The sequence below is a fragment of the Pelodiscus sinensis genome, chromosome 5 (genome assembly GCF_052426305.1).
Source record: "Pelodiscus sinensis isolate ZL-2025 chromosome 5, ASM5242630v1, whole genome shotgun sequence".
NCBI classification, from domain to species: Eukaryota; Metazoa; Chordata; order Testudines; family Trionychidae; genus Pelodiscus; species Pelodiscus sinensis.
Genome location: NC_143056.1, coordinates 63,402,965 through 63,424,523, shown reverse-complemented (window position 1 = coordinate 63,424,523; position 21,559 = coordinate 63,402,965). Strand labels below are relative to the sequence as shown.

At 44.0% G+C, this 21,559-nt stretch overlaps 1 protein-coding gene across 2 annotated transcripts in view; it reads left to right on the top strand.

The window, feature by feature from the left end:
- Positions 1 to 21,559, top strand: part of INO80 (INO80 complex ATPase subunit) — a 148,684-nt gene that overhangs the window by 50,551 nt on the left and 76,574 nt on the right. For both annotated transcript variants that reach the window (XM_075927123.2, XM_075927122.2), the window contains 9 exons: positions 5,104 to 5,184; positions 6,363 to 6,458; positions 10,329 to 10,388; positions 10,845 to 10,987; positions 13,837 to 13,921; positions 14,463 to 14,580; positions 17,628 to 17,713; positions 20,649 to 20,816; positions 21,227 to 21,360. In XM_075927123.2, coding sequence (XP_075783238.1) covers positions 5,104 to 5,184; positions 6,363 to 6,458; positions 10,329 to 10,388; positions 10,845 to 10,987; positions 13,837 to 13,921; positions 14,463 to 14,580; positions 17,628 to 17,713; positions 20,649 to 20,816; positions 21,227 to 21,360 — 971 coding nt within the window. The remainder of the gene's footprint in view (positions 1 to 5,103; positions 5,185 to 6,362; positions 6,459 to 10,328; positions 10,389 to 10,844; positions 10,988 to 13,836; positions 13,922 to 14,462; positions 14,581 to 17,627; positions 17,714 to 20,648; positions 20,817 to 21,226; positions 21,361 to 21,559) is intronic.

Genomic DNA, 21,559 nt, shown 5'->3' with positions numbered 1-21,559 from the left:
AGTGTCTGATGGCCATTCCCTCTGTATACACTGTTTGGGGGGAAGCCCACAACCTGCAAAAATTCGAGCACTGTTCAAGTCCAGCAGCGAGAACGAGAGCGAGAGCGAGAAAAGATAGCTCCTGAGAATGATACTGTTAGATAAGGCTATACAGCCTGCTGAGGCACAAGACACCTCCTCTAACCAGGACAGCTCTCTAACAAAAAGGGCTGCCTCCCCACCTCCTAGGAAAGTCATGAAAAATGGAGTTTCTTCAGCTTGCTCTCTCCCTCATTCCTCCTCCCCAAGAATTAGCAGTGGAGAGAGACAGGGAATATCTGGGGCCACCACCACAAAATCAGTGGGAAGAGGCAATACTGCAGCACCTACGCCAGTACGTGCCTCCTCGGTACCAAAAGAAGCACGAGGATGCTCTGCTCTCCCAGCGCTGCTTAAGAGCTTGGCACCACAAAAAGCTACAGTGTCACAGGCAAAAGCAGCTCACTCTAACAGGCCAGTGCCACCTTAATGCCGCTGCCCTCAGCACCAGCCGCACCGGCGCTTAATATGGACTCGCAGTTAACACAGGCAGCATCTGGCAGATCTAACTCCTTACCTGACAACCAGGGCAAACACTCTGTCACACCCTGCTTCTACAGATCTTTCACCTGCAGTATCTCCAACACACAGCTCCCTACGTGGGATTAGGTCTCAGGTACTCTCTCATCATAGTCCCTTGCCTGATGATGACTAAATTAGTGCATTCTCATCACAGCGTCTCTCACTGACGCTCTCACTTTACAGAGAAAGACCTTATCAGCCCGCCTGGTACAATAGGCTTACCTCCCCTCCACCTTACCCACCACAGTAGGCGGCACCTAGGGCTCATTGGAATCCATATAGGCAGTGCTCATCAACCCACTCCACACCAGCAAAAAGATGTTTGCCTCCATCCTGATCCCTTCTCCCACCCAAAGATTCAGAGGAGGAGGGAGAGATCGATGATAGGGATCCAGACCCTCATGCACTGGATACCTTTCCCACAGATAACTCTTCATCACTGCCAGATGATGCGGTAATACCATCTGACACATGCCCAACTGATGATCTTAAACAATTCCAGGAGTTATTCAAAAGAGTAGCAACAAGTCAGCAGGTTCCACTTCAAGAAGTGCAGTAAAAGCAACACTGTTTGCTTAAAGAATTTGTACCCCACACTGCAGGGGGAAATTGCCTTACCCATAGTGAAGAAATTATGGAGACATTTAATGAGCTGTGGCAAACACCCACATCTATCCAACCTACCTGTAAATGGGCAGACAGAAAATACTTTGTTCCCCCAAAGACACTGAATTCCTATTCAGACACCTACAACCGAACTCTTTTGTTGTAGAGTTGACTCAGCACAGATCTAAACTGCCCCAGTATAAAATGGCTAATCAAGAAAAGGACCACAAGTTAGATCTTTTTTGGTAGAAAGTTCTACTCTTAGAATCATAGAATCCTAGGGCTGGAAGAGACCTCAGGAGGTCATCGAGTCCAGCCCCCTGCCCAAAGCAGGACCAAGCCTAACTCTTCCTCCACACTGCACCTTAGAATAGCAAATTACACTGCTCTCTTGGCAAATCATGATTCGGAAAGCTCATGGAACATCTCCCTTAATCAAAGAAGCCTATCTTGAAAGCGATGGTTCTTGGGGGCCACACTATTGCACGTACCTCCCTACAAACAGCTCTAGACGTGGCTGATACTGCAGTCATGATGCAAAGGGCATCCTGGTTACAAGCTTTGGGGGTTCCTCACGAGCTTCGGTCTAAGGTGGAGGATTTCCCATTTGAGAAACAAATATTATTTGCATCCAAGACAGATGAGGTCCTTCATAGTAGCAAAGACTCAAGAACCACATTTTGCACATTGGGCATGTATACTCCACCTTACCAGCGCAAGCACTATACTCCATATAATCATTACAGACATAGCCAATATAATCGGCCCCCTCAAAGACCTTACAAGGATACTCTTATCTAGACCACGCCTTCAGAGGAGGCGTTCCAGCCAGGGTTTCCCCGCTACCACTCAGGCTTCAAAACAGCAGATTTGAGGGTGTGGTTGAGGGTCTGCACCTCCTTCCCCACAATCCCGTGCCAATGCAGCGGTGCCATCTTTTTACCCACCATTTGCTCCCCTTCCTGCCACACTGGGAGTACGTAACATCGGACTGCAGGGTAGTGGAGATAATCCGTACAGTGTATACTATCCCCTTTATTTCTACCCTCCTACCCTACCCCATCCCTCTTCAGGGACCCCTCTCACAAGAGCCTGCTAAGTCAGGAGGTCAATTGTCTCCTGCTGCTCGGAGCCATAGAGAGGATACCCAACGAATTCCACAGAAGGGGGTTCTACTCCAAGTATTTCCTGACAGAAAAAAGAATGGGGTTGGAGACCAATCCTCGATCTCAGCAAACTGAACAAATTTCTGAGGAAGCAGCGCTGCAAGGTGGTCACGCTAACCCCAGTTATTCCGGCATTGGATCAGGGGGACTGGTTTGCAGCCCTTGACCTACAGGACATATACTTTCACATTACCATTTGCCCAGCTCATCGCCATTACCTTCGTTTCACACTAGGAGTAGACCACTACCGATATGAGGTTCTGCCTTTTGGCCTCTCCTCTGCTCCCTTTGTGTTTTCAAAGGTCCTAACCATAGCCACTGCATACCCATGACAGCTATACATAGTCATCTTCCCATACCTAGACAACCCTGTGATAAAAGGGCGGTCAAGAGACGAGACTACCTTCATGGTGAACAAGACCAAAGCCCTCCTTGCTCATCTTGGTCTTCTAATAAACACACAGAAGTTGAAGTTTGAGCCGACTCAAGACATATAGAGTTCATCAGTGCCTGTCTCAACTCCGTCTCGGCCCATGCTTATTTACCTCAATGATTCTCTGCCATCTAAGATCTTATCACAGTCATATCCATGAGCCATCTTGGTCGCACCAAACATGGTTTCCATTTCTGCACAGGTTGTCAACTCAACCTCCATACCTATTACCACGTTGACACGACCTTCTCTCCCAGAATCATGGGGATGATGCTACATCCTCAGCCAAACACCCTTCACCTCCATGCGTGGCTCCTATCTGGTTTGGGGAACTAGAAGCCTGATGCTCTCAACAGGCGAAAGATGTTCTCCACAGTAGGAGACCTTCCACTCATAAAATTTACCAGCAAAAATGGACTCGTTTCTCTCACTGGTGTCAGACAGCAATTATGGACCCTTGAACATCCCCACTGAACATTATCCTCAACTACATAATAGAACTTAAGACATCTGGACTTTCACTTTCTTCCCTAAGAGTCCACCTTTCGGCTATGACGGCTTTCCACACCCTTGTGGAAGGCATCTCCATTTTTGTTTACCCAGTTCCTTAAGGGTCACAGAAGGTTCCTTACGGGTCTTCAGAATATATACCCATGCCACAGAATATATACCCTCCACCCCCAGCATGGAACTTGATCCTTGTTTTGGACCATTTGACTAAGCCTCCATTCGAACTCTTGGCCACAGTGGCGCTTCTCTTCCTACACATGAATGTCTGCTTTCTATTGGCCATTATCTCAGTGAGAAAAGTTGGAAATTTTGGGGTCATGATGGCAGAGCACCCCCTACTATTTTTGCAAAAGACAGGGTTACGTTGAGGCCTCATCCAGCATTCTTCCTGAAAATATGTACAGTGTTCCTTGTCAATGATCCCATCATATAACCTACCTTCTTTCCAAAGCCTCACCAAGAGATGCCATGATGCACACCCTTGCTATTTGACGGGCATTGGCCTTCTTTTTAGATAGAACAAATTTCTATCTTTTGTAAATCTGCGACTTTATTTCCATTGTCGAGCACTTGAGTCACACAGATATTTCATCTCAGCGGATTTCATAGTATTTATTGATGTGCATACTCAAATGCCATTCTTTGGCTAACAGGACCTTACAGCATTCACCAGGGGCACATTCCATTCAAACTATGGTTGCCTCCACAACCTTCTTGAAAAATGTCCCCCTAAGAGAAGAGAAATCTATAGAGCTGCAACATGGTCCTCAGATCACACTGTCACAAAACACTATGCAATACTATCAGAACTAGCATCTGACTCAGCAGTGACCACTGCAGTCTTGTTCACCACTGCCAAACAATGACTCTGACTCCCTCCATCCAAGTCGAATACTGCTTTATAATCTCCAACAGTTGAGCACCCACAGGGACATCACTCAAAGTAGAAAAGGTAGTTACTCACTTTGTGCAGTAATGACTGTTCTTTGAGATGTGTGTCCCTGTGGGTGCTCCATGACCCACCCTTCCTCCCCTCTACTTGGAATCTTACTTACTCGGATGTAGAAGAGGAACTGAAAGGTAGGGTCCTGGCTGCGTGTCGGCGCTTGGGAAGCAGCGGTGTGAGACGCCTCCTGTGCGTGTGCTGCCTGACGGCGGGGAAACTGCTTTGCAATTCTCTGATTTGCGGCTCTGGGTGATCCCTCACCCACAGGAACTAACAGCGGAGCACCCACGGTGGGGAAAAATCACATCTCGAAGAAAAGTAGCTACTGAACAAAGTGAGTAAGTAACTCCCTTGTCTCATCCCTCAACCATACATACACACACATACATAGAAGAGAAGAGAATATTGTTTAGCTTCTCCAAACAAGTATCCCTGACTTCATTAAGAATTAATAAGATAAAATTGCATGTGGTATTTGCCTCTAGATATTTCATTTGCACACTTATGTACTCTCACCAAAACTAGACTGAACACAAGGGAATGTATATACATTGTTACTCTTTAATGCCTGTGTCAGTCTGTAAACAGGAGACAACCTTGCATTTGAATACAAATTGCAAATTGCAGGCATATTGAGGAAAAAAAATCAGTCTGGGAAATGGATGAAGAGGTGGAAGCAAGAGATTACAAATTCATAGAACCAGACTAGGGGAAGAAGTTGGAGGCTTCATATTCATTATAAACAGGGCTGTCTGCCCTCAGTTTAGTGGTATGTGTTTTGATAGCCTTACATGTATTATGGAAAAGTGAAGTAGAGGTATTCACATGTGGGTTTTTTGCAGGGCATCAATGGAATTCTTGCAGATGAAATGGGTCTGGGTAAAACAGTGCAGAGTATCGCTCTGCTAGCACATCTGGCTGAGGTAGGTGGATTCTTTATGATCTGTATACCTGATGGAAAACCCATACTTAATATGTGATTGAACTGGGTTCTAGTTGATTAATTAAATGCCATAAGATGGATGCCTGATGCAGCATTCCCATTCAGCATACTTATCTTTCTAAAAATGCAACTTTAAAAAGAAAATATGTATATTGAATTGCATGTAATTGGCATTCAGGGAGCAACTCCCTTTGAAGCTGAAGGGAAGAATAGAGTGCCAGGGAAAAAAGATTATATATTTTATCTGTCCATTGATTATTTTTTTAAAGGCATGAACATGGAAATATCAGGGCAAATTGAGTTCTGTTTTTTGAAGTTATTAAGCAAAAATTTCTTCTTAGCATAGTAAATCTGTCTTTCATGACTCTGTTTACATGACCCTCTCTTAACATTGCACCCAAACAAGCCTTGTCCCTTGCAGTTTGTACTATATAGAGAGCAGTAGCTGCACAGTCCTAAGAAGAGAGTAAGAACCGAATTGTAACAGAGGCAGTTTTCCATTTTGACCATAAGGAAGTAAGATGCACCATTCTTCTTCCTGGCACAGGTTAATTCACCTTCCATTCCAGTTTTGCACTGGTGGCCTGCATGTTGGAAGTACATGTGGAGCCAAAGCTTCATCCACTTCCTGCCCACCAGTGGAGAAGGGAAACTAACTCCCCCGTGAGTCTGCTGTCCCCATTGTGGTGGGAATCATGGTTCTGGAAGCCCCCATTGGATTTTATTCTCATAGGCCAGATCATGATTGGACTCTGTGTCAGTAGGCCTAGAATTTGTTGTTCACCAACGTGAACATGCTGCTATGTAAAGAATATCAGATTTCTGTGCCATCTTAGATTTTTTGCTTGCCAATGTGGCAGATGCACTGAGTGCTGAGTAAGTAGCAGTAGCAAATAGCTATTTGCTGAAAGAGAGAGATGTCACAGTTTGAGTTTAGTGTTCACACATCCAAGGACTGTTTGCAGAGCAACATTGTGGATTTGAAAGGAGGCCACACTGTTTAATCTGCTGAATCTAGCTGTGCATCACCCTGCTGTGCTGTTAGAAAGCTTTATGACCTGTATACTTCCCTCTCTTGTGCAGTCCTTGTCCTTAATTAATCAGAATGCTGTATGAAGCTGTTTTCGTTTCCCTCTGATTTGTTTTTTCCTATTCTAGAGAGAGAACATCTGGGGACCTTTTTTAATTATTTCACCTGCCTCTACGCTCAACAACTGGCATCAGGAGTTTGCCAGATTTGTTCCTAGATTTAAGGTAACAAGCATATTCAGGAAACTATTCCTTCTGCATCAGAAATTAATTTACTCACCCCTTTCAGCTCTTTGTCACATCTGGATGATCTGACTAGCTTGACATTTAAGAGCATGTAAGGGATCTGATTATTTGATCTTGTCTCTGACTTGCTCTTCTGAAATATTATTATATTTTGTGTCACTTGAATTCCATTTTTTTCATCTTGGGACAGATGTTTCTTAAAAAGCACCTTATCAGTGAAGCATTTAGATTGTGCTGTGGCATAGCCATGGAATTGACACAGTTATGATTATGCGGCAATGCCAGGCAAGAGAGTGATATCTGAATCTTCTGCATTGTCTGTAGGATTAGTGCTTTGTTGTGAATTGCTCAAAATCTGTATCTGAGTGACAGATGGTTTAATTGTGAACTGAAAGAGGGCTCTAAAAATGTAGATGGAGGCAAAACTTCAATATCATTGGGGCAAATAAAATGAATAGAGTTGTAAACTGTTCAAAAAGTGAGGAGGGTAATGAAACATAAATAGCTCTATGCATTAAGAGAATAAATTCTTCAAAGATATTGGAGGATGGAAAAATAGGAGAAATAAGGTATTACTGCAAAATAAACTAGTCACGGCACATCCCTGGAGAATATTTGAGTCCTTCAAAAGATAAATTGGAGGAAACTGAGGTTACTGAAGGAATGCTAACAGTGATATGCAGACCTCAGTGGTTCAGGAGCCAAATGAGTGATCAGCATTACCAAAAAGAGCCATCATGGTGCGAATGACCGGAAATACAGAGTGTGTGAGTGTGTGTGTGTATTTTCTCAGAGTAAATAAGTTCACTTAGTGGAAATTGACAATTTAATTGGTTAATAACATAGTAAAAGCATCCTGACTGATTAATAAACTTTGGTGATTAAACCAGTGTGTTAGTACTGAACTGCAAAAGGATGAATGAGACACATTAAAGTGCCACTTGTGACTTGAGTTTGAGTATCACTGAGTGCTTGGAAGTATGTGAATAAAACAAAGTACCAGGCAGCTGTGTGTTACATCTGCAGGCAGTAGAAGATTATGATCAAATAGCTGAGATGTCATCAAATGTTTTTCAGTAATCAGTATTCTCCAGTATCAAGAGACTGATTAGAAAATTATAAATATAAATATAGTTCTTTATTAAAAGAAAATATAGGAAAGAATAAAATGTAAGATGTTTAGGTTTAAAACGAAGCACTTGAGAACAAATGACTTTCTGATTAATAGTCTGAATGCCTAGTGTTAATATTATAGAGGAAGGGATCTGGGAATATTACTTGAATTAATATGTAAATATCAGTTCTGTGTGCAGCAGTATTAGAAAGTTGTTGACTTATACTGAGTAGATCAGGAGTGGGCAAAAGCTTCTCAGTGAGCTGGATCCAGCCTATCTAGGACTTTGATCCAGCCTGCAAGGCAGTTCCAGGTCCCGCTCCCTAGCGCGTTGCATGGGAGCTGGAGATGCATTAACTACTTCTATTTAAAGGGCTTGCATCTTCCCCACGCCTTGCCTCACAGCCCCAGGGAAGGGGCAAGCCCTTTTTATAGAAGCAGTTGAAAGGGCTCGTGTGTCTCTGGCTCCTTAGCAACATGCTAGTGGCACCGAAGCTACAAGCCCTTTTAACTGCTTCTATTTAAAGGGCTCGTGCCTTCCCCACGCCTGTTGGGCAATGTGTTGCCTGGCAGCCGCAGGGAACACGAGAGCCTTATAAATAGAAACAGTTAAAAGGGCTCACAGCTCCCAGCGTTGCTAGGGAGCCAGAGATGCGAGCCTTTTCAACTGCTTCTATTTAAAGGGCTCACGCCTGCTGGGTGGCTGCATTGCCTGACAGCCACCCGGCAGGCACAAGCCCTCTAAACAGAAGCAAATGAAAGGACTCGCAGCTCTCGGTCCCACCGACCCATTGCCTGGGAGCTGCCTGGGAGGTGCGAGCCCTTTTAACTGCCTCTATTCAAAGGGCTTATGCCTGCCGGGTGGCTGCCAGTCAAGAAGTTAGCAGTGGGGCCAGGAGCTGGGAGCCCTGTTATGTGAATTCTACGCCTCCACCCCAGACAACTCTGGGAGGAGGCTAGTCCCCAGCACCCTCCCATCTGCTCTAGGTCCCTTTCGTTGGCAAGAAGTAAGGGGGGAGGGACCCCAGGCCAAGCAAAGCTCCTAGTAGGATAGCTCTCATCTCCGTCCCTTCTGCCGAGGCCCCACCCCTTCCGGGTCAGCCTGCAGCCACTTCCAAAATTTGTAAAGTGGACCCTCTTCAAAAATTATTGCCCACCCCTGGACTCTGGAGTAGGTTGTTAAGCAAATCACTGCAAATGTGGCCTAATCAGTGCCATATCCTGTGGGGGTCATCTTATTTGAAGGAAGATATTGTAAAATAGAGAGTGTAGCATATAAGGCAGCTAAGATGATAAAAGAATGGAGATTTGCGTATCTGACAAGAATGGAATTATTTCATCTTTATTCTTTACATCATTTCCTGGTCAATTTTTCTCAATTTTTAAATTAGCAAAGGATGGTGGTGGTTGAAGTTATTGGACATTTGGGTTGAAATTAAGAGGGAAAATGCTAGGGGAATTAAGAATTTATAGAGAGAGCGAACAGGTGAAAAGGAAATTCAGATGAGGTTATGGACAAGTAATTTTGATGTATTTCACTGATATGTAAAGTATATAGAAAAAGAGGTATTGTGATACAATTTTCCTCACCCCTAGAACAGAACAATTTTTAATGAATCTTAAAGTTTCAAAAATCCTCACAATTTTCAGAAGTTGTAAAATATAGACAGTAAAATTATCATGATATATTTCCATTTACAAAGAGTTCATGGTCTTCTTCTGATCATACATAACTATATAGTTAATATGCCTACACTGAAATGTAAGTGGTGAGTTCCTTCAAGGTTATGCTGTAATTTCTAAAATAAAAAGCAGACCTGGTTTTATGTAATCTGACCACCTGCAATTTTTTTCAGAATGGTAAAAAGAACATTCATCATTTAATTTAGCTAAATGGCAACCATCTGTGATAGCTGTAAAATCTAGGGATATCACTCTGAGGCCAGGAAGCTGTTTAGGAAGAGTTGTGTTTGTGGTTTTGTGTTTTCAGCCGTGCCTCTGTGCAGTTCCCATATCACACAACAGATGGCAGTAGCAACTCACATTGCGTTGCTGTGGTGCTAACTGTGCAGAGCTCAGATCTTCATGTATAGCAAATGGCTCAGCAGGATCCCGAGTTATAAATGAATTAATAAAATTGTGTGGCTGTTATGCTTGGTCCTTGAGGCAGTATTTCTTCCTTGAGGCAGTCCAGTAGGAATTACTTTACTTTTAGCCCATAGCAGCATATTGAAGCATAGCCTTGATGTGCAAGAATAATTGTGAGAGGGGGAATTAAATACTAAGGGATTTACTGACCATTCAGGGATGTCCAAGAGTAAATTACTAAATTGGCTAGCAGCCATGGGCAAACTTCTTTCTACAGTGAACTGAAAGAATATCAGTATTTTTTTTTCTTGGAAAATCTGACTGAAAAAGGCCATAGTTGCTTGGGGGCTATTAAGGGATTCTCTTAGCAGTTTATCTCTTTGCACTAGACATAAGTTGTTTGAGACATTTGTTTAGAAAATTCTATTCCTTAACGATTTCATATTTCCTCTGAGTTAGGAAAGACCTTCTTTGGTGATTTCCCTTTGATTGTTTTGGTGGTGGTATGTGTGTCTGTGGTGGGGTTGGAAGTGTTTGCCACTCTCAGAGATTTATTTTGCTTTGCCATGGAGTACGTGACATTTACCATCTTAGTTCAGGGATATCAGTATTTGACAATAACTACTTTGTATTTTGACTTGTTCTAGGTGCTACCATATTGGGGAAATCCCCATGACAGAAAAGTGATCAGGAAATTCTGGAGTCAGGTAACATCAGTGTCCCTGTCCTTTTATCCTCACTACTACTTGTACAGAGTAAAATAGGAATGTGTTCTACAAGGCAAAAGAATGAATAAACATAGAGTTCTATGTTTTTCATTCCCATCTGCTTTACTTCTGTTTTATATGTATAAATAAAGTGCTTTACTTACACAGTTACTCTGAACTTAATTTGTATAAGGTGCAACATTGTAGGGAATCCTAGAAGTCAATCAAAACTACTGCATTCTGCATATAATACAGAGGACTTCAGCATCTGGCATTATTGCTGATGCCGCATTAATAACCTAACTCATTTTAAAACAACAAATTGGGGAGAGGAAAATATAATGGTAATAGAGGATTATAGATTGGAAGTGGGAGACCCCCAATTTAAATGAACAAACTCTTCTTCTGAATGTGTTTACTCGATTCAGATACGTGTCTTTCATTTTGTGGTTATAGAAGACGTTGTATACTCAGGATGCTCCTTTCCATGTGGTGATTACTAGTTATCAGCTGGTGGTCCAGGATGTGAAGTATTTCCAGCGAGTGAAGTGGCAGTATATGGTGCTGGATGAAGCACAGGCACTCAAGAGTAGCTCCAGGTAATACTTGTGGCGGAAATAAAATCTTGTCTTGCTTAGGAATCTTTTGACTCAGTAGAGGAAAGAGAGAGGGAAAACACTATGAATACATGAGTTGATAAAGAGTTAAGATTTGAAAGAAAAGTTACATTGTCTCTCGAACGGACAGAAAAGTAAAGAATTCTTATGGCATTGCATTCTATTACGCACATGTTTTTAATGCATCCAGCAAGGAACTTCAGTTTCTCCCTTCATACTGTCAAGGACCCATTACAATCATCATTTTGGCTGAAGGATTAATAAGTTCTAATGTCATCTAGGAGAAATGCAAGGCACTGTTCTTTCCCTTCCCAAAAGGAATAAGATTAAATTAATGCTGACCACTTTAGCACAACACTCCCTACCATGTGCAAAAATTAAATGACTAGGCTTCTACCTCAGTCCACATAGCTGCATATTGGAGAACTTAATATTCACAGTCTTGAACTTATTGTATGTGAGTTTTTTGATGGAAGAAAGTTACCATTTATAAGTAAAAACAACTGTTCTAAGTACCTGACTGTACTGTGCATAGTGTTTATATGGCTCTATGGATTTGAATGTCTTGGTATTTGGTCTTATGTACCAGTCCTGCAAAGAGTAATTACAAAGTAACTGTAGTCTTAAAGTGAGAGTGGGGTTGTGGCAAAAAATGGTGTGAAATATTTGTAACTGTTTCCAACCTCAGCCACCAGCTACAGTATACTGAGTATTCTGTGTTCATTAATAGCTATATAATTAGGCTCCTACCAAATTCGTTGCCATGAAAAATGAGTCCCGGACCATGAAATCTATTCTCCCCCTGTGAAATCTGTGTGCTTTTACCCTATACTTTGCAGATTTCATTGGGGAAACCAGCACTTCTCAAACTGGAGACCCTGAACCAAAAGGGAGTTGCAGGTCAGAGGGGGAGGGTCACAAGGTTATTTTAGGGGATTTGCAGCATTCCCCCTTCTCTCCTCCCCTCCTACTTCTGGCCTTCCTTCAGAGCTGGGCATCTGGAAAGCAGCAAATGCTGGCTAAGCACCCAGCTCAGAAGGCAGTGCCCCACAAGCAGTGGTGCAGAAGTAAAGGTGGTAATACCATGCCACCCTTACTTCTGCACTGTTGCTTTCAGAACTGGGTAGCTGGAGAATGGCAGCTGGTGATACAGGGCCCAGCTCTGAAGACAGCAGTGCAGAAGTAAGGGTAGCAATACAATACCATGCCATCCTTCCTTCTGTGCTGCTGCTGGCAGTTGCTGTGCCTTCTGAGCTGGGCTCCTGGCCAGCAGCCACTGCATTCCAGTGGCCCAAGTCTGAAGGCAGCGCTGCCACCAGAAGCAGCACAGAAGCAAGGGTAGCGGTACACAGCACCCATACAATAACCCACACAACTCCTTTTTGGGTCAGGACCCTGACAATTACACCATGAAATTTCAGATTTAAATAGCTGAAATCATGAAATTTGCAATTTGTAATATCCTGTGACCATACAATTGATCAAAATGGACCATAAATTTGGTAGGCCTCCTCATATAATGCTAACATATATCAATTAAATATAGCATTATTTGTATTGCAGTAACACCCAGAGATCCCACTCAAGAATCAAGGCCCAGTAAAACCTGCAGATTGCAGTATAGCCTAGTCACCCTATCCAGGCTTCTTTATTATAAGGTTGATGCCTGTGGTGGTTCTTGGCTGTTCTCAAACCTGTTTATTGATTATTCTTTTAATAAGGGTCTGTCTTCTTTAATTGCTTCTTTGTAACTTTTCTCCCAAAATTGCTACTCATATATATACCTTAGTGCTCTTTTTCCTAATGTTTGACAGCTCCAGAACCAAGCTCATGCACATTCATGAGCTAGCCTCTTCAGCACTCTTCAGAAATTTCCAATTCTAAGAGAACTGTAACATACAATTCAACTTCTCTTACATAATGGCCTATAAATGTAACTTTTTAATAGTCCAAAAAATACCTATTTGCTACCTTGAGGTGATGAAAGATCTAATGACTGCACTTTAGTGGTAGCCAAACACTGACATGTTACAAAGTAAATAAAAATACACCTGTTATATGTAAGATAAACAGTGCTAGTCTCTTTATGAACTCCTATAAGAACTAAGGATGTTAAATATCGATTAATTTACTAGTCGAGTAGTCGATGGAATTTCCATTGACTAGTCGATAGGCACTTCTGAATTCCTCCTTTGAAATATACAAGAGCCCAAGCGGGGGCTCTTGTGCATTTCAATGTAGAAGTGCCCGCATAGAGCCTGGGGTCATCTGGGGAGCTCCTAGCTGATCCCAGGCTCCACACAGCATTTTTGTGGAACCCCGGGGTCAGCTGGGGACTCTACAGCTGATCCTGGGCTCCACACAGCATTTCAAAGTGGTAGCACTGCACAGAGCCCGAGATCAGCTGGCAAGTCCCCAGCTGACTGGATTCTGCAGAAATGTCACACGGAGCCCAGGATCAGCTAGGGAGTCCCCAGCTGACCCCAGGCTCCGTGCAGCGCTGCCACTTTGAAGTACCCACATTTCCTCCCCCTTTGCTGCCTCTATCCGGTAGAGGTAGCAAGTGGGGGGAAGCGACTAGTCGACTTGACTATCCAATAAGCATTTGCTTATCGGATGGTCAACTAGTCCTTAACATCCTTAATAAGAACCAAGTCTCCCATTGCAAAGGGAGAGTACTTATACTTTGAGCAATATTACCTAGTGCCCTCTTACAAGAAAATCATGCTAGGAATGGGTCTGAAAACTGTTGGTCCTAAAATGTAAATTTAATTGCTGTCCTTTCTTACGATTTCTGCTGTAATTCATTTTTAACAATTTGTGCTGATCAGCGTCCGATGGAAAATCCTACTACAGTTCCAATGTCGAAATCGACTTTTGTTGACTGGGACCCCCATCCAGAACACCATGGCTGAGGTAAGCAGGAGACCAGCATGAGCAGATTTTTTTTTTCAAATAATTTATCCAAAGGCATAATAAATAGTGTGATAATTGCTGTCCTTGTATGTGCTTATTAGGATATTTGTGGTTTATGTATATTTAGGGTTTTGTGTCTCTACCATGCTATAAGAAATAACTGAGATCAGCTTCAGAAAGGATAATTTTGCCATACCCTACTCATTTGGAATTAAGTATGATTAAAGGTTGCTGGTACTCAGTCATTCCTAAATCATGAGATGAAAATGTGACTACTATTCCTTTTACTTCAGCATGGTGAAGTTATTGCTATTTATTGGAAATCATACCCTGACATTGATTTGAAAAACTACACGTATCTGGCTTTTGCCCACTATGAAAGGAAGATGATACTAGCATTCTGTCTGCTGTGATTGACAGAACACACTGTCATTTGATGTGACTTTGCCCAAAAGGCTCTGCAGTAGATTGAGATTCCTGATCATCTTGCAGTCGGGGTCGCTTAGACTTGATTCGGTGTCTCTTTGCTCCCCCTTTATAGCTATGGGCTCTGCTGCACTTTATAATGCCAACGCTATTTGATTCCCATGAAGAATTCAACGAATGGTTTTCTAAGGACATAGAGAGCCATGCAGAGAACAAATCTGCCATCGATGAGAGTAAGTACTAATCACAATAGAACTTAATACCCAGTTCATCTGCTCTACCTGCTTATAGATGCACTTCAGCTGTGTGTGACATCTCCCATTCTGATACAAAGAGGCAAGTGAAATGGCTTTGATTAGTTGTTTGGGCTAGGAATTCTAGACGATAGATGCTGTCAGAGAGAGAGAGATATCTTGCTTTTTATATAGAAAGAAATGCTACCTACAGGGTGAATCAGATTTGCCTGATATTGTCTGCCTCCATTTCCTCAATGGAAGAGGAAGGGTATTTAAAATACTGTAAATTTATACAGTGTGTAGCATGAAGGACTCCTAAATATAGGTTGGACCTCCCTGGTCTGGCACCGTCAGGGCCTGACCAGTCCTAAATGAGAGAATTTGCTGGGCATGTGGAGGTCTCCTGCCACTGGCTCCCAAGCCTAGGAGGCATCCTGCCGTGCTTTCCCCCAACCCAACCTGGTGGGGTTGCTTGCCCAGCTGTTGCTGGATTCCTGGTTAGCAAAGGGTCCAGCTTCTGCCACAGGGCTCCAGCCCTGCACTCCAGGAGGTGGAGGTAGTGGCAGGGCTCTGGCCCCAGCCCCAGTCCCGCGCTCCATGGGGCAGCTGTGAGGTTCTGGCCTCACACTGCCGCGGGGCTTGACTCCAACCTGACACTCTCAGGGGTTGCCACAGTGCATGCTCCAGAAAGCTGCCAGGGGACTCTGGTCCTGCACTGACACGGGGCTCCGACTGCAGCTCCAAGGTCTCGGGGACTGCCGCAGGGCTCCAGCCCCATCCCGACCTGTGCTGCCATGGGGATCCAGCCCTGGTCTTGCACTGCCTGCAGCCAGGCTGCTGACCCTGTTGCCCTGGCAGGCTCACGGGCTCTCTGATCCAGGAGCATCCATGATCTTGCCAGACGACGGATGTTGCTGGACCAGAGAGTACCAATTTTTGGAGGTACAACCTGTATTTTGCAGACTATGTGTATTGTACAGAGATTATACCACTCACCACTGAATAGTAGCCACCTTTTAGTGGGAAGACAACTATTCTATTTCATCAATGCTATGCAATAAGTTTTAGGCAAAGTGAAGCATAATATACAACAACTTGGGGAAATTTAGGTAAAGAGAATATAACAATATGATATTCTGGCCCGATTCAAAATCATGTAATTAGAGTTAAACTCTTACTTTTGTGAAAACTGCTATGAATTTTTTAATTCTCAATGAAGGGTCTGAACTTTAGTTTTACATCTCATCCAGAAGCCTGCGTTTCTGCAGCAACACAGTGCCCTTTAGCACTGTGTTGGTTCAAATCTGACTCAGGGTGAGACTCACTGTTAGTAATGACTAGCTTTATATGCTAATAGTATTGAATGAACTGCATGATCAATTGTTGTCTTGTCTTTATATATAATTTTTTTTCCCCTGTGGGACAACAAAATGACATCATCACGTCATAGTGTCCACAGGCTGGGGAGGAAGCATGGGCAGGTAAAGCCCTGCCCCCAACTCTGTTCCTTCTACCCCAGGACCCGTCCCTGGAGCCAAGCTGTACCCACTGCCAGCCTGATCCTCTCCAGTGGAGAGCCGGGCTGGAGCGCCTCAGCCCAGCCTTCACTGGGGGGCAGGGCCGGTCCTGGTCTGTCCTAGTGCCCCATGGCCCGGCCTTCCCCCGCCACCAGGTGCAGCCTAACTCAGGAGATGGTGTGGGGGAGGGCGGGGTTAGGGTTAGGCCGTGGGGTATGGGAAAGAAAGGACCGGGGCTGGCGCAGCTGTGGGCAGGGAGGGAGAAAGGGCCCAGGCTGTTGCAGGGCAGTATTGGGGGAGGAGGAGGGAGAAGAGCCCCAGATTAGCCCCCTCTGGTGGCCGGGGAGAGAGTCAAGATTGCCTACCCCCCTTCCCTCCTGCGAGAGGGAGGTTGGTGAGTGTATAGAGCAGGGGGTACAGACCCCTAGTTCTTCTTAATAGAAGTTAGATGCTGCAGGTTGAATCTCCACTGGCATCTTTGGGACCTAACCAGTCCTAAACCAGGGATTTTGGGAAAGTCACTGCCAGCCTCTCTGCTGTGGGCCTGCTCTGTTGCTCCCGGTGGCCAGCTCAGTGCCGCCAGCCACAGTTGGGCTCCTGGTGCCAGGGTCCAGCCCTGGCCTCTGGCTACTGAGCTCCGCCCCCAGCCTCCAGTCCCAGCCCTGGGCACCATTCACAGCTATCACCCAGCTCAGGTTGGGCAACATTTGTAGTCCTGCTGTGTTGGAGCACTCACCAGGTTCCCAACAATGCCTGATCATGGTTGTTGCCGGCCCAGAAAATCCAGGACTAAAGAGGTCCAACCTGTAGTTGTGTGCCCACAGCATTCTGCTCATTGGACTGTAATAGATGTTGTGCTATAGAAATGCATTGTCTGAGGGAGAGATGTAAGCATTCATGGGGTCATAAGCATATTGAGACAGGCTGATAAAAGAACCATGTTCAGTGCACATAGATCAGTCCTGTGACATAGGAACATGCCTTAGGGCAGGGCTACCCAACCCGCAGGCTATATGTGGCCCACGGCCCATTTGTTTGTGGCCTACGGTGCAGTTTGGGTTTACACGGGGCTTAACACATGGCCCATAGGTGGGAGCCAAAACAAAGAAGTGGTCAATAGATTGGTCTATTGATATGCATTTTAGTAGTTCAATTCCTAGACTGTCATTGCTCATTAAAAGTGCTGTCATATGGGTGGAAATCGGGTGAATATTGCATTTTATTACTGTCAGCAGAACTGACTTAAATGGGGCCTGCATGTTGTTGTGTAGTCTTGCCTTGATCTTTGTATTCATGCCCGTCAGTGTGAAAGAAGCTATGTGCATGTATATTTGCATGTATATGCTATTACACTTAAGTTGCAGCCCTCAGCATGTGTTTTGAGTATCATTGTGGCCCCCAGGACTTCCAAAGTTGAGTAGCCCTGCCTTAGGAGAATGGGGGAGCAAGAAGAGTTTGAGAAACAACTGGGCATAGTATAGTTTCTGCCATTGGGGCAGTAATCATGTTTTTTCTCTGGCATTTCAGACCAGCTGTCCCGCTTGCACATGATCTTGAAGCCTTTCATGTTGAGAAGAATCAAGAAGGATGTGGAAAATGAGCTGTCAGACAAGGTGTGAAACAAAATAATGTGGAAAGCAAGAACTGCATCTGGCTTACTTTCAGTGTTTTTAGTTTGTAGAAATCTGTATGTGGGTCTGTCTCTCTACAGTTGATTCAAAGATCAGAAAACACTGTCTGTTCATATCCTTTTCACTTTTGGTAGCACATTCCTGTGAGATCACACCCATATTTAACTGGAGAACATACAAGAGCCCGTAATGCCCTCCTTTTGTACAAGTAAAACCATTCATCCTAAGAATCAGAGGAGTAGCCGTGTTAGTCTGAATCTGCAAAAGCGACGAGGAGTCCTGTGCACCTTATAGACTAACTGAAGTGTAGGAGCATAAGCTTTCGTGGGCAAAGACCCACTTCGTCAGATGCATTCATCCTAAGAGTTGTAAATAAAAGATCCTTAAACCTGAGCAAGCATATGGAAAAATCAGTAAATGAACTGAAGGGGATTTGATAAAGGATTGACATATCTAGAAAAAACACGTACCCCACAGGGCTCTAAAGGCAGGATTTTCTCAATGATGTGAGAATTACCTAGTGTCTTTTTAAAAAAAAGAAAAATATACATATTGAGTATGCCTTGTTTTTAGTGCTCTGTAATTTCCCTTCCTCATTGCTTGTCTCCTCCCCATCTCTTTGCCTTCCTTTGAAAATCCTCCTAAGTAACACTGCAGTGATTTAATATGACTTAGAGCAGAGTATCCACAGTGTCAACCGTGTATAAATACAGAGATTGTCTTGTATATGCCATTCCACCCCTCCCAATTACATAATATCACTGTGGTAATTATAGCAATTGACTGAATGGAAAAGTGATATTAGGGAATGAGGTTCACTCACTGTTGTAACTTCTCATTGTGGCCATGTCTAGGGATTAGCTCCTTTCATACCTGATGCCCTCTTTGCCACTGTTGTTCACATCATGTCCTCTCTCGCTCTCCAGGACTTGTGGTGCTTCTCCTTCATGACTTGGCCTTCCAGCCAGTTCACTGTATATCCCTCCCCTTCTGAGGTATCAAAAGTGCTGCTTGAACTGCTGTCTTCATGCCAGTTCCAGACAATTTTCCAGTTCAAGGCCAGGTCCTATGCCCTTTCTCCATGCCTTTCTGCTACTCTGGGTTCCAGCCTCGGCACTGTGTGTCCAGTAACTACTCTCTGCTTACTCATTGAATCTGTTGCTATTTCCCCAGACTCCTTCCTATTTCTCTTTTCTGCCTTCGCAGTTTACCATCCCAAGCTACCTCCCCAAGAGCATAACTGTAGATTACTTCCACCAGTCTAAACTCTGTAGCCCCTAACAAACCTCCCTTCACCTGTGAAGGGGACTGCAGACTGCTTCCTCTATAATCCTCTTCTTTTTTCAGCTTCATTCCTTTATACAGCTCCAGCTTGCTCCTTCCCAGCCAAATATCATCAATTGTCTGATATCAGCCTCTTGCTTTCTTACAGGTGCAGCCTATAAAGTTCATTGTCCTAATTTAACCTGCACTGTCTTATGTGGGGTGAGCATCCCTTCACAGGGAAGTATTAGATATAGACTCTAGATTCTTTTAAATAATTTAGTAGCTGAAAATAAGAAAGAAAGTCTGGCTGTTCACATACAGGACTGTCCATTTAAAACAAAAAAGGAACCAGCCATTGCTATGGGACACAGAGTAATGTCCCTACAAAGCCTTTCAGCAAAGCAACAAAAGGTGTTCATTCTTCTTTGGATGTTTGTTCACTTTGTTTGCAGTCAGATGTGTGCACATCGTGTGCACGAGGGTTGGAAACTTTTCCCCTAGCAGCTACGGAGCCCTCTGGAGTGGTGCCACTAGTAGCAGCCCTTATATACCACTGCTGACCCACCCCTGCTTTCAGTTCCTTCTTACCATCCATGGCAGCATTGGAACTTCTCTTGCATCATCAAACCTCTAGTTCCTAGCTATTCAATACTACTTGATTTTATTTTTCCTTTCATTCCTTAGTTTTTTTAGTTGTTAAACAAGAAGTTAGCGAGCCAGCCTGCCAGTGCGAGATGTCGTCGACACGCAAGGTTCACCAAGACAAGCTGTTGACTCTGGCATCCATATAGGCACTGTCGAGTCCGGCACAGAGTGGTTCTCCAGGGAACCAAACTCTAGTGGCAGTGTTAAACTCCCCATCCTGTGGAGGAGTATCAGAGCCATGACAAGCTATAGTATTCCCCAGAGTTCATACACCCGCCTTTCAGTAAGTGGAATTGGCAGGTGGAACTGTGTAGGCTTGGATCCATGAGTCTCATCCCTTCTCTGTAGTGTCTCTCTCTTCCTTACTGTGTCAGAGCCTGAGGAGTGGCAGGAGCTTGCAGGATTCTTTGAAGCAGACAGGGGCTTAAGAGATTCTTCTTTGCTCTGACAGTGCCTTTTCTATACTGAACACCATTCCTCATATGGTAATATGGGGTGGCCAGCATGATCATGATGATTGGCACCTGATTTGTGACCCCTGGGTAGAAAACACCTGCTTGGTGACATTACTTTACCATAGTACAGGCCCTGAGCCACACTTTCGAAGGTGCCTAAAGTTGCAGATAGGCACATACCAGGATATTCAAAGGCACCTAAAATCAATGGTAGTTATGTGCCCAGGCATCATTAAAAATCCAGAAGATGCCTTTTTGCATCTTTAGGTACCTAAAATAACGTGGAAGACTGGTTTCTCCACCCCTGTTCTTGGCTTCTTGCCTAATTCATTGCAGCATTTCAAGACAGTGTTCTCAGTTAGGAAGTGCTTTCTGTAGCAGGTCCTGGATGATTTAATTACAGGTCTGAGGGCAGTTGCTTATGTATTTTTCTGTTATATGAATTTTTCCTATGATACGATCCTACTAAGGTTGTCTGTATGAATCTTTATCCAGTAATGCTCTGCTTTAGGGTCAGAATATAGTACTATAACCCCATCACTCTTTTGCAGATTGAGATTCTCATGTACTGCCAGCAGACCACGAGACAGAAGCTGCTCTACCAAGCTCTAAAGAACAAAATCTCTATTGATGACCTGCTGCAGTCCTCCATGGGCACTACCCAGCAAGCACAGAACACCACTAGTAGCCTCATGAATCTAGTCATGCAGTTCAGGAAGGTAAGATCAGCAGAAATGTATATTCGTCAGCCATCTTGGAAACATCACAGCAAAAAAATATTCCTAACCTAGGCTGGCTGATTGCATGCAGTCCTCAGTTACGCCCTGATGGAATGTAGCTTGAGACCAGCAGTGAAAATATGACATAAAGCAGAGCGCCTGCCATACAGTGCATGTGTCTGCTAGTTGGGTCCCTGTTCATCACTGAAGAAATCATTCACCTGGGGAAGAAGAGGTAATATGGGTAGGAAATTATATTATCTGGTATCTGAACTTAGATACTCTATCAAATCATTATATGCTCATCCGTTCCACAGTTTGAGCAACATTGGGCAGGAAAATGCTACAAATGACTACATTTGCGGGTTTTTTTCCCACCCAGCAGCTGACATCCTCCTTTTCTTACCCAGGTGTGTAATCACCCAGAGCTGTTTGAACGACAAGAAACGTGGTCTCCATTTCACATTTCCCTAAAGCCATACCAGATTTCAAAGTTCATCTACCGTCATGGACAGATCAGGGTCTTTAACCACTCGCGGGACAGGCAAGCCAATTTAACCTTCCCTTCAACTTATTCAGTACTTTTTATTTCATCTTTTAAAAGTCTGCTCTCCCTCTTTTGTGCTGTTGTGATTCTGCAAGGTTTATATAGGGCTTGTCAGTTAGCCGGTCTCCCAAAAGTCTGATTTTCGACAAAATGGAGATGGTAAAGAGATTGAAATAGCCAGAGACTGAAATAATCA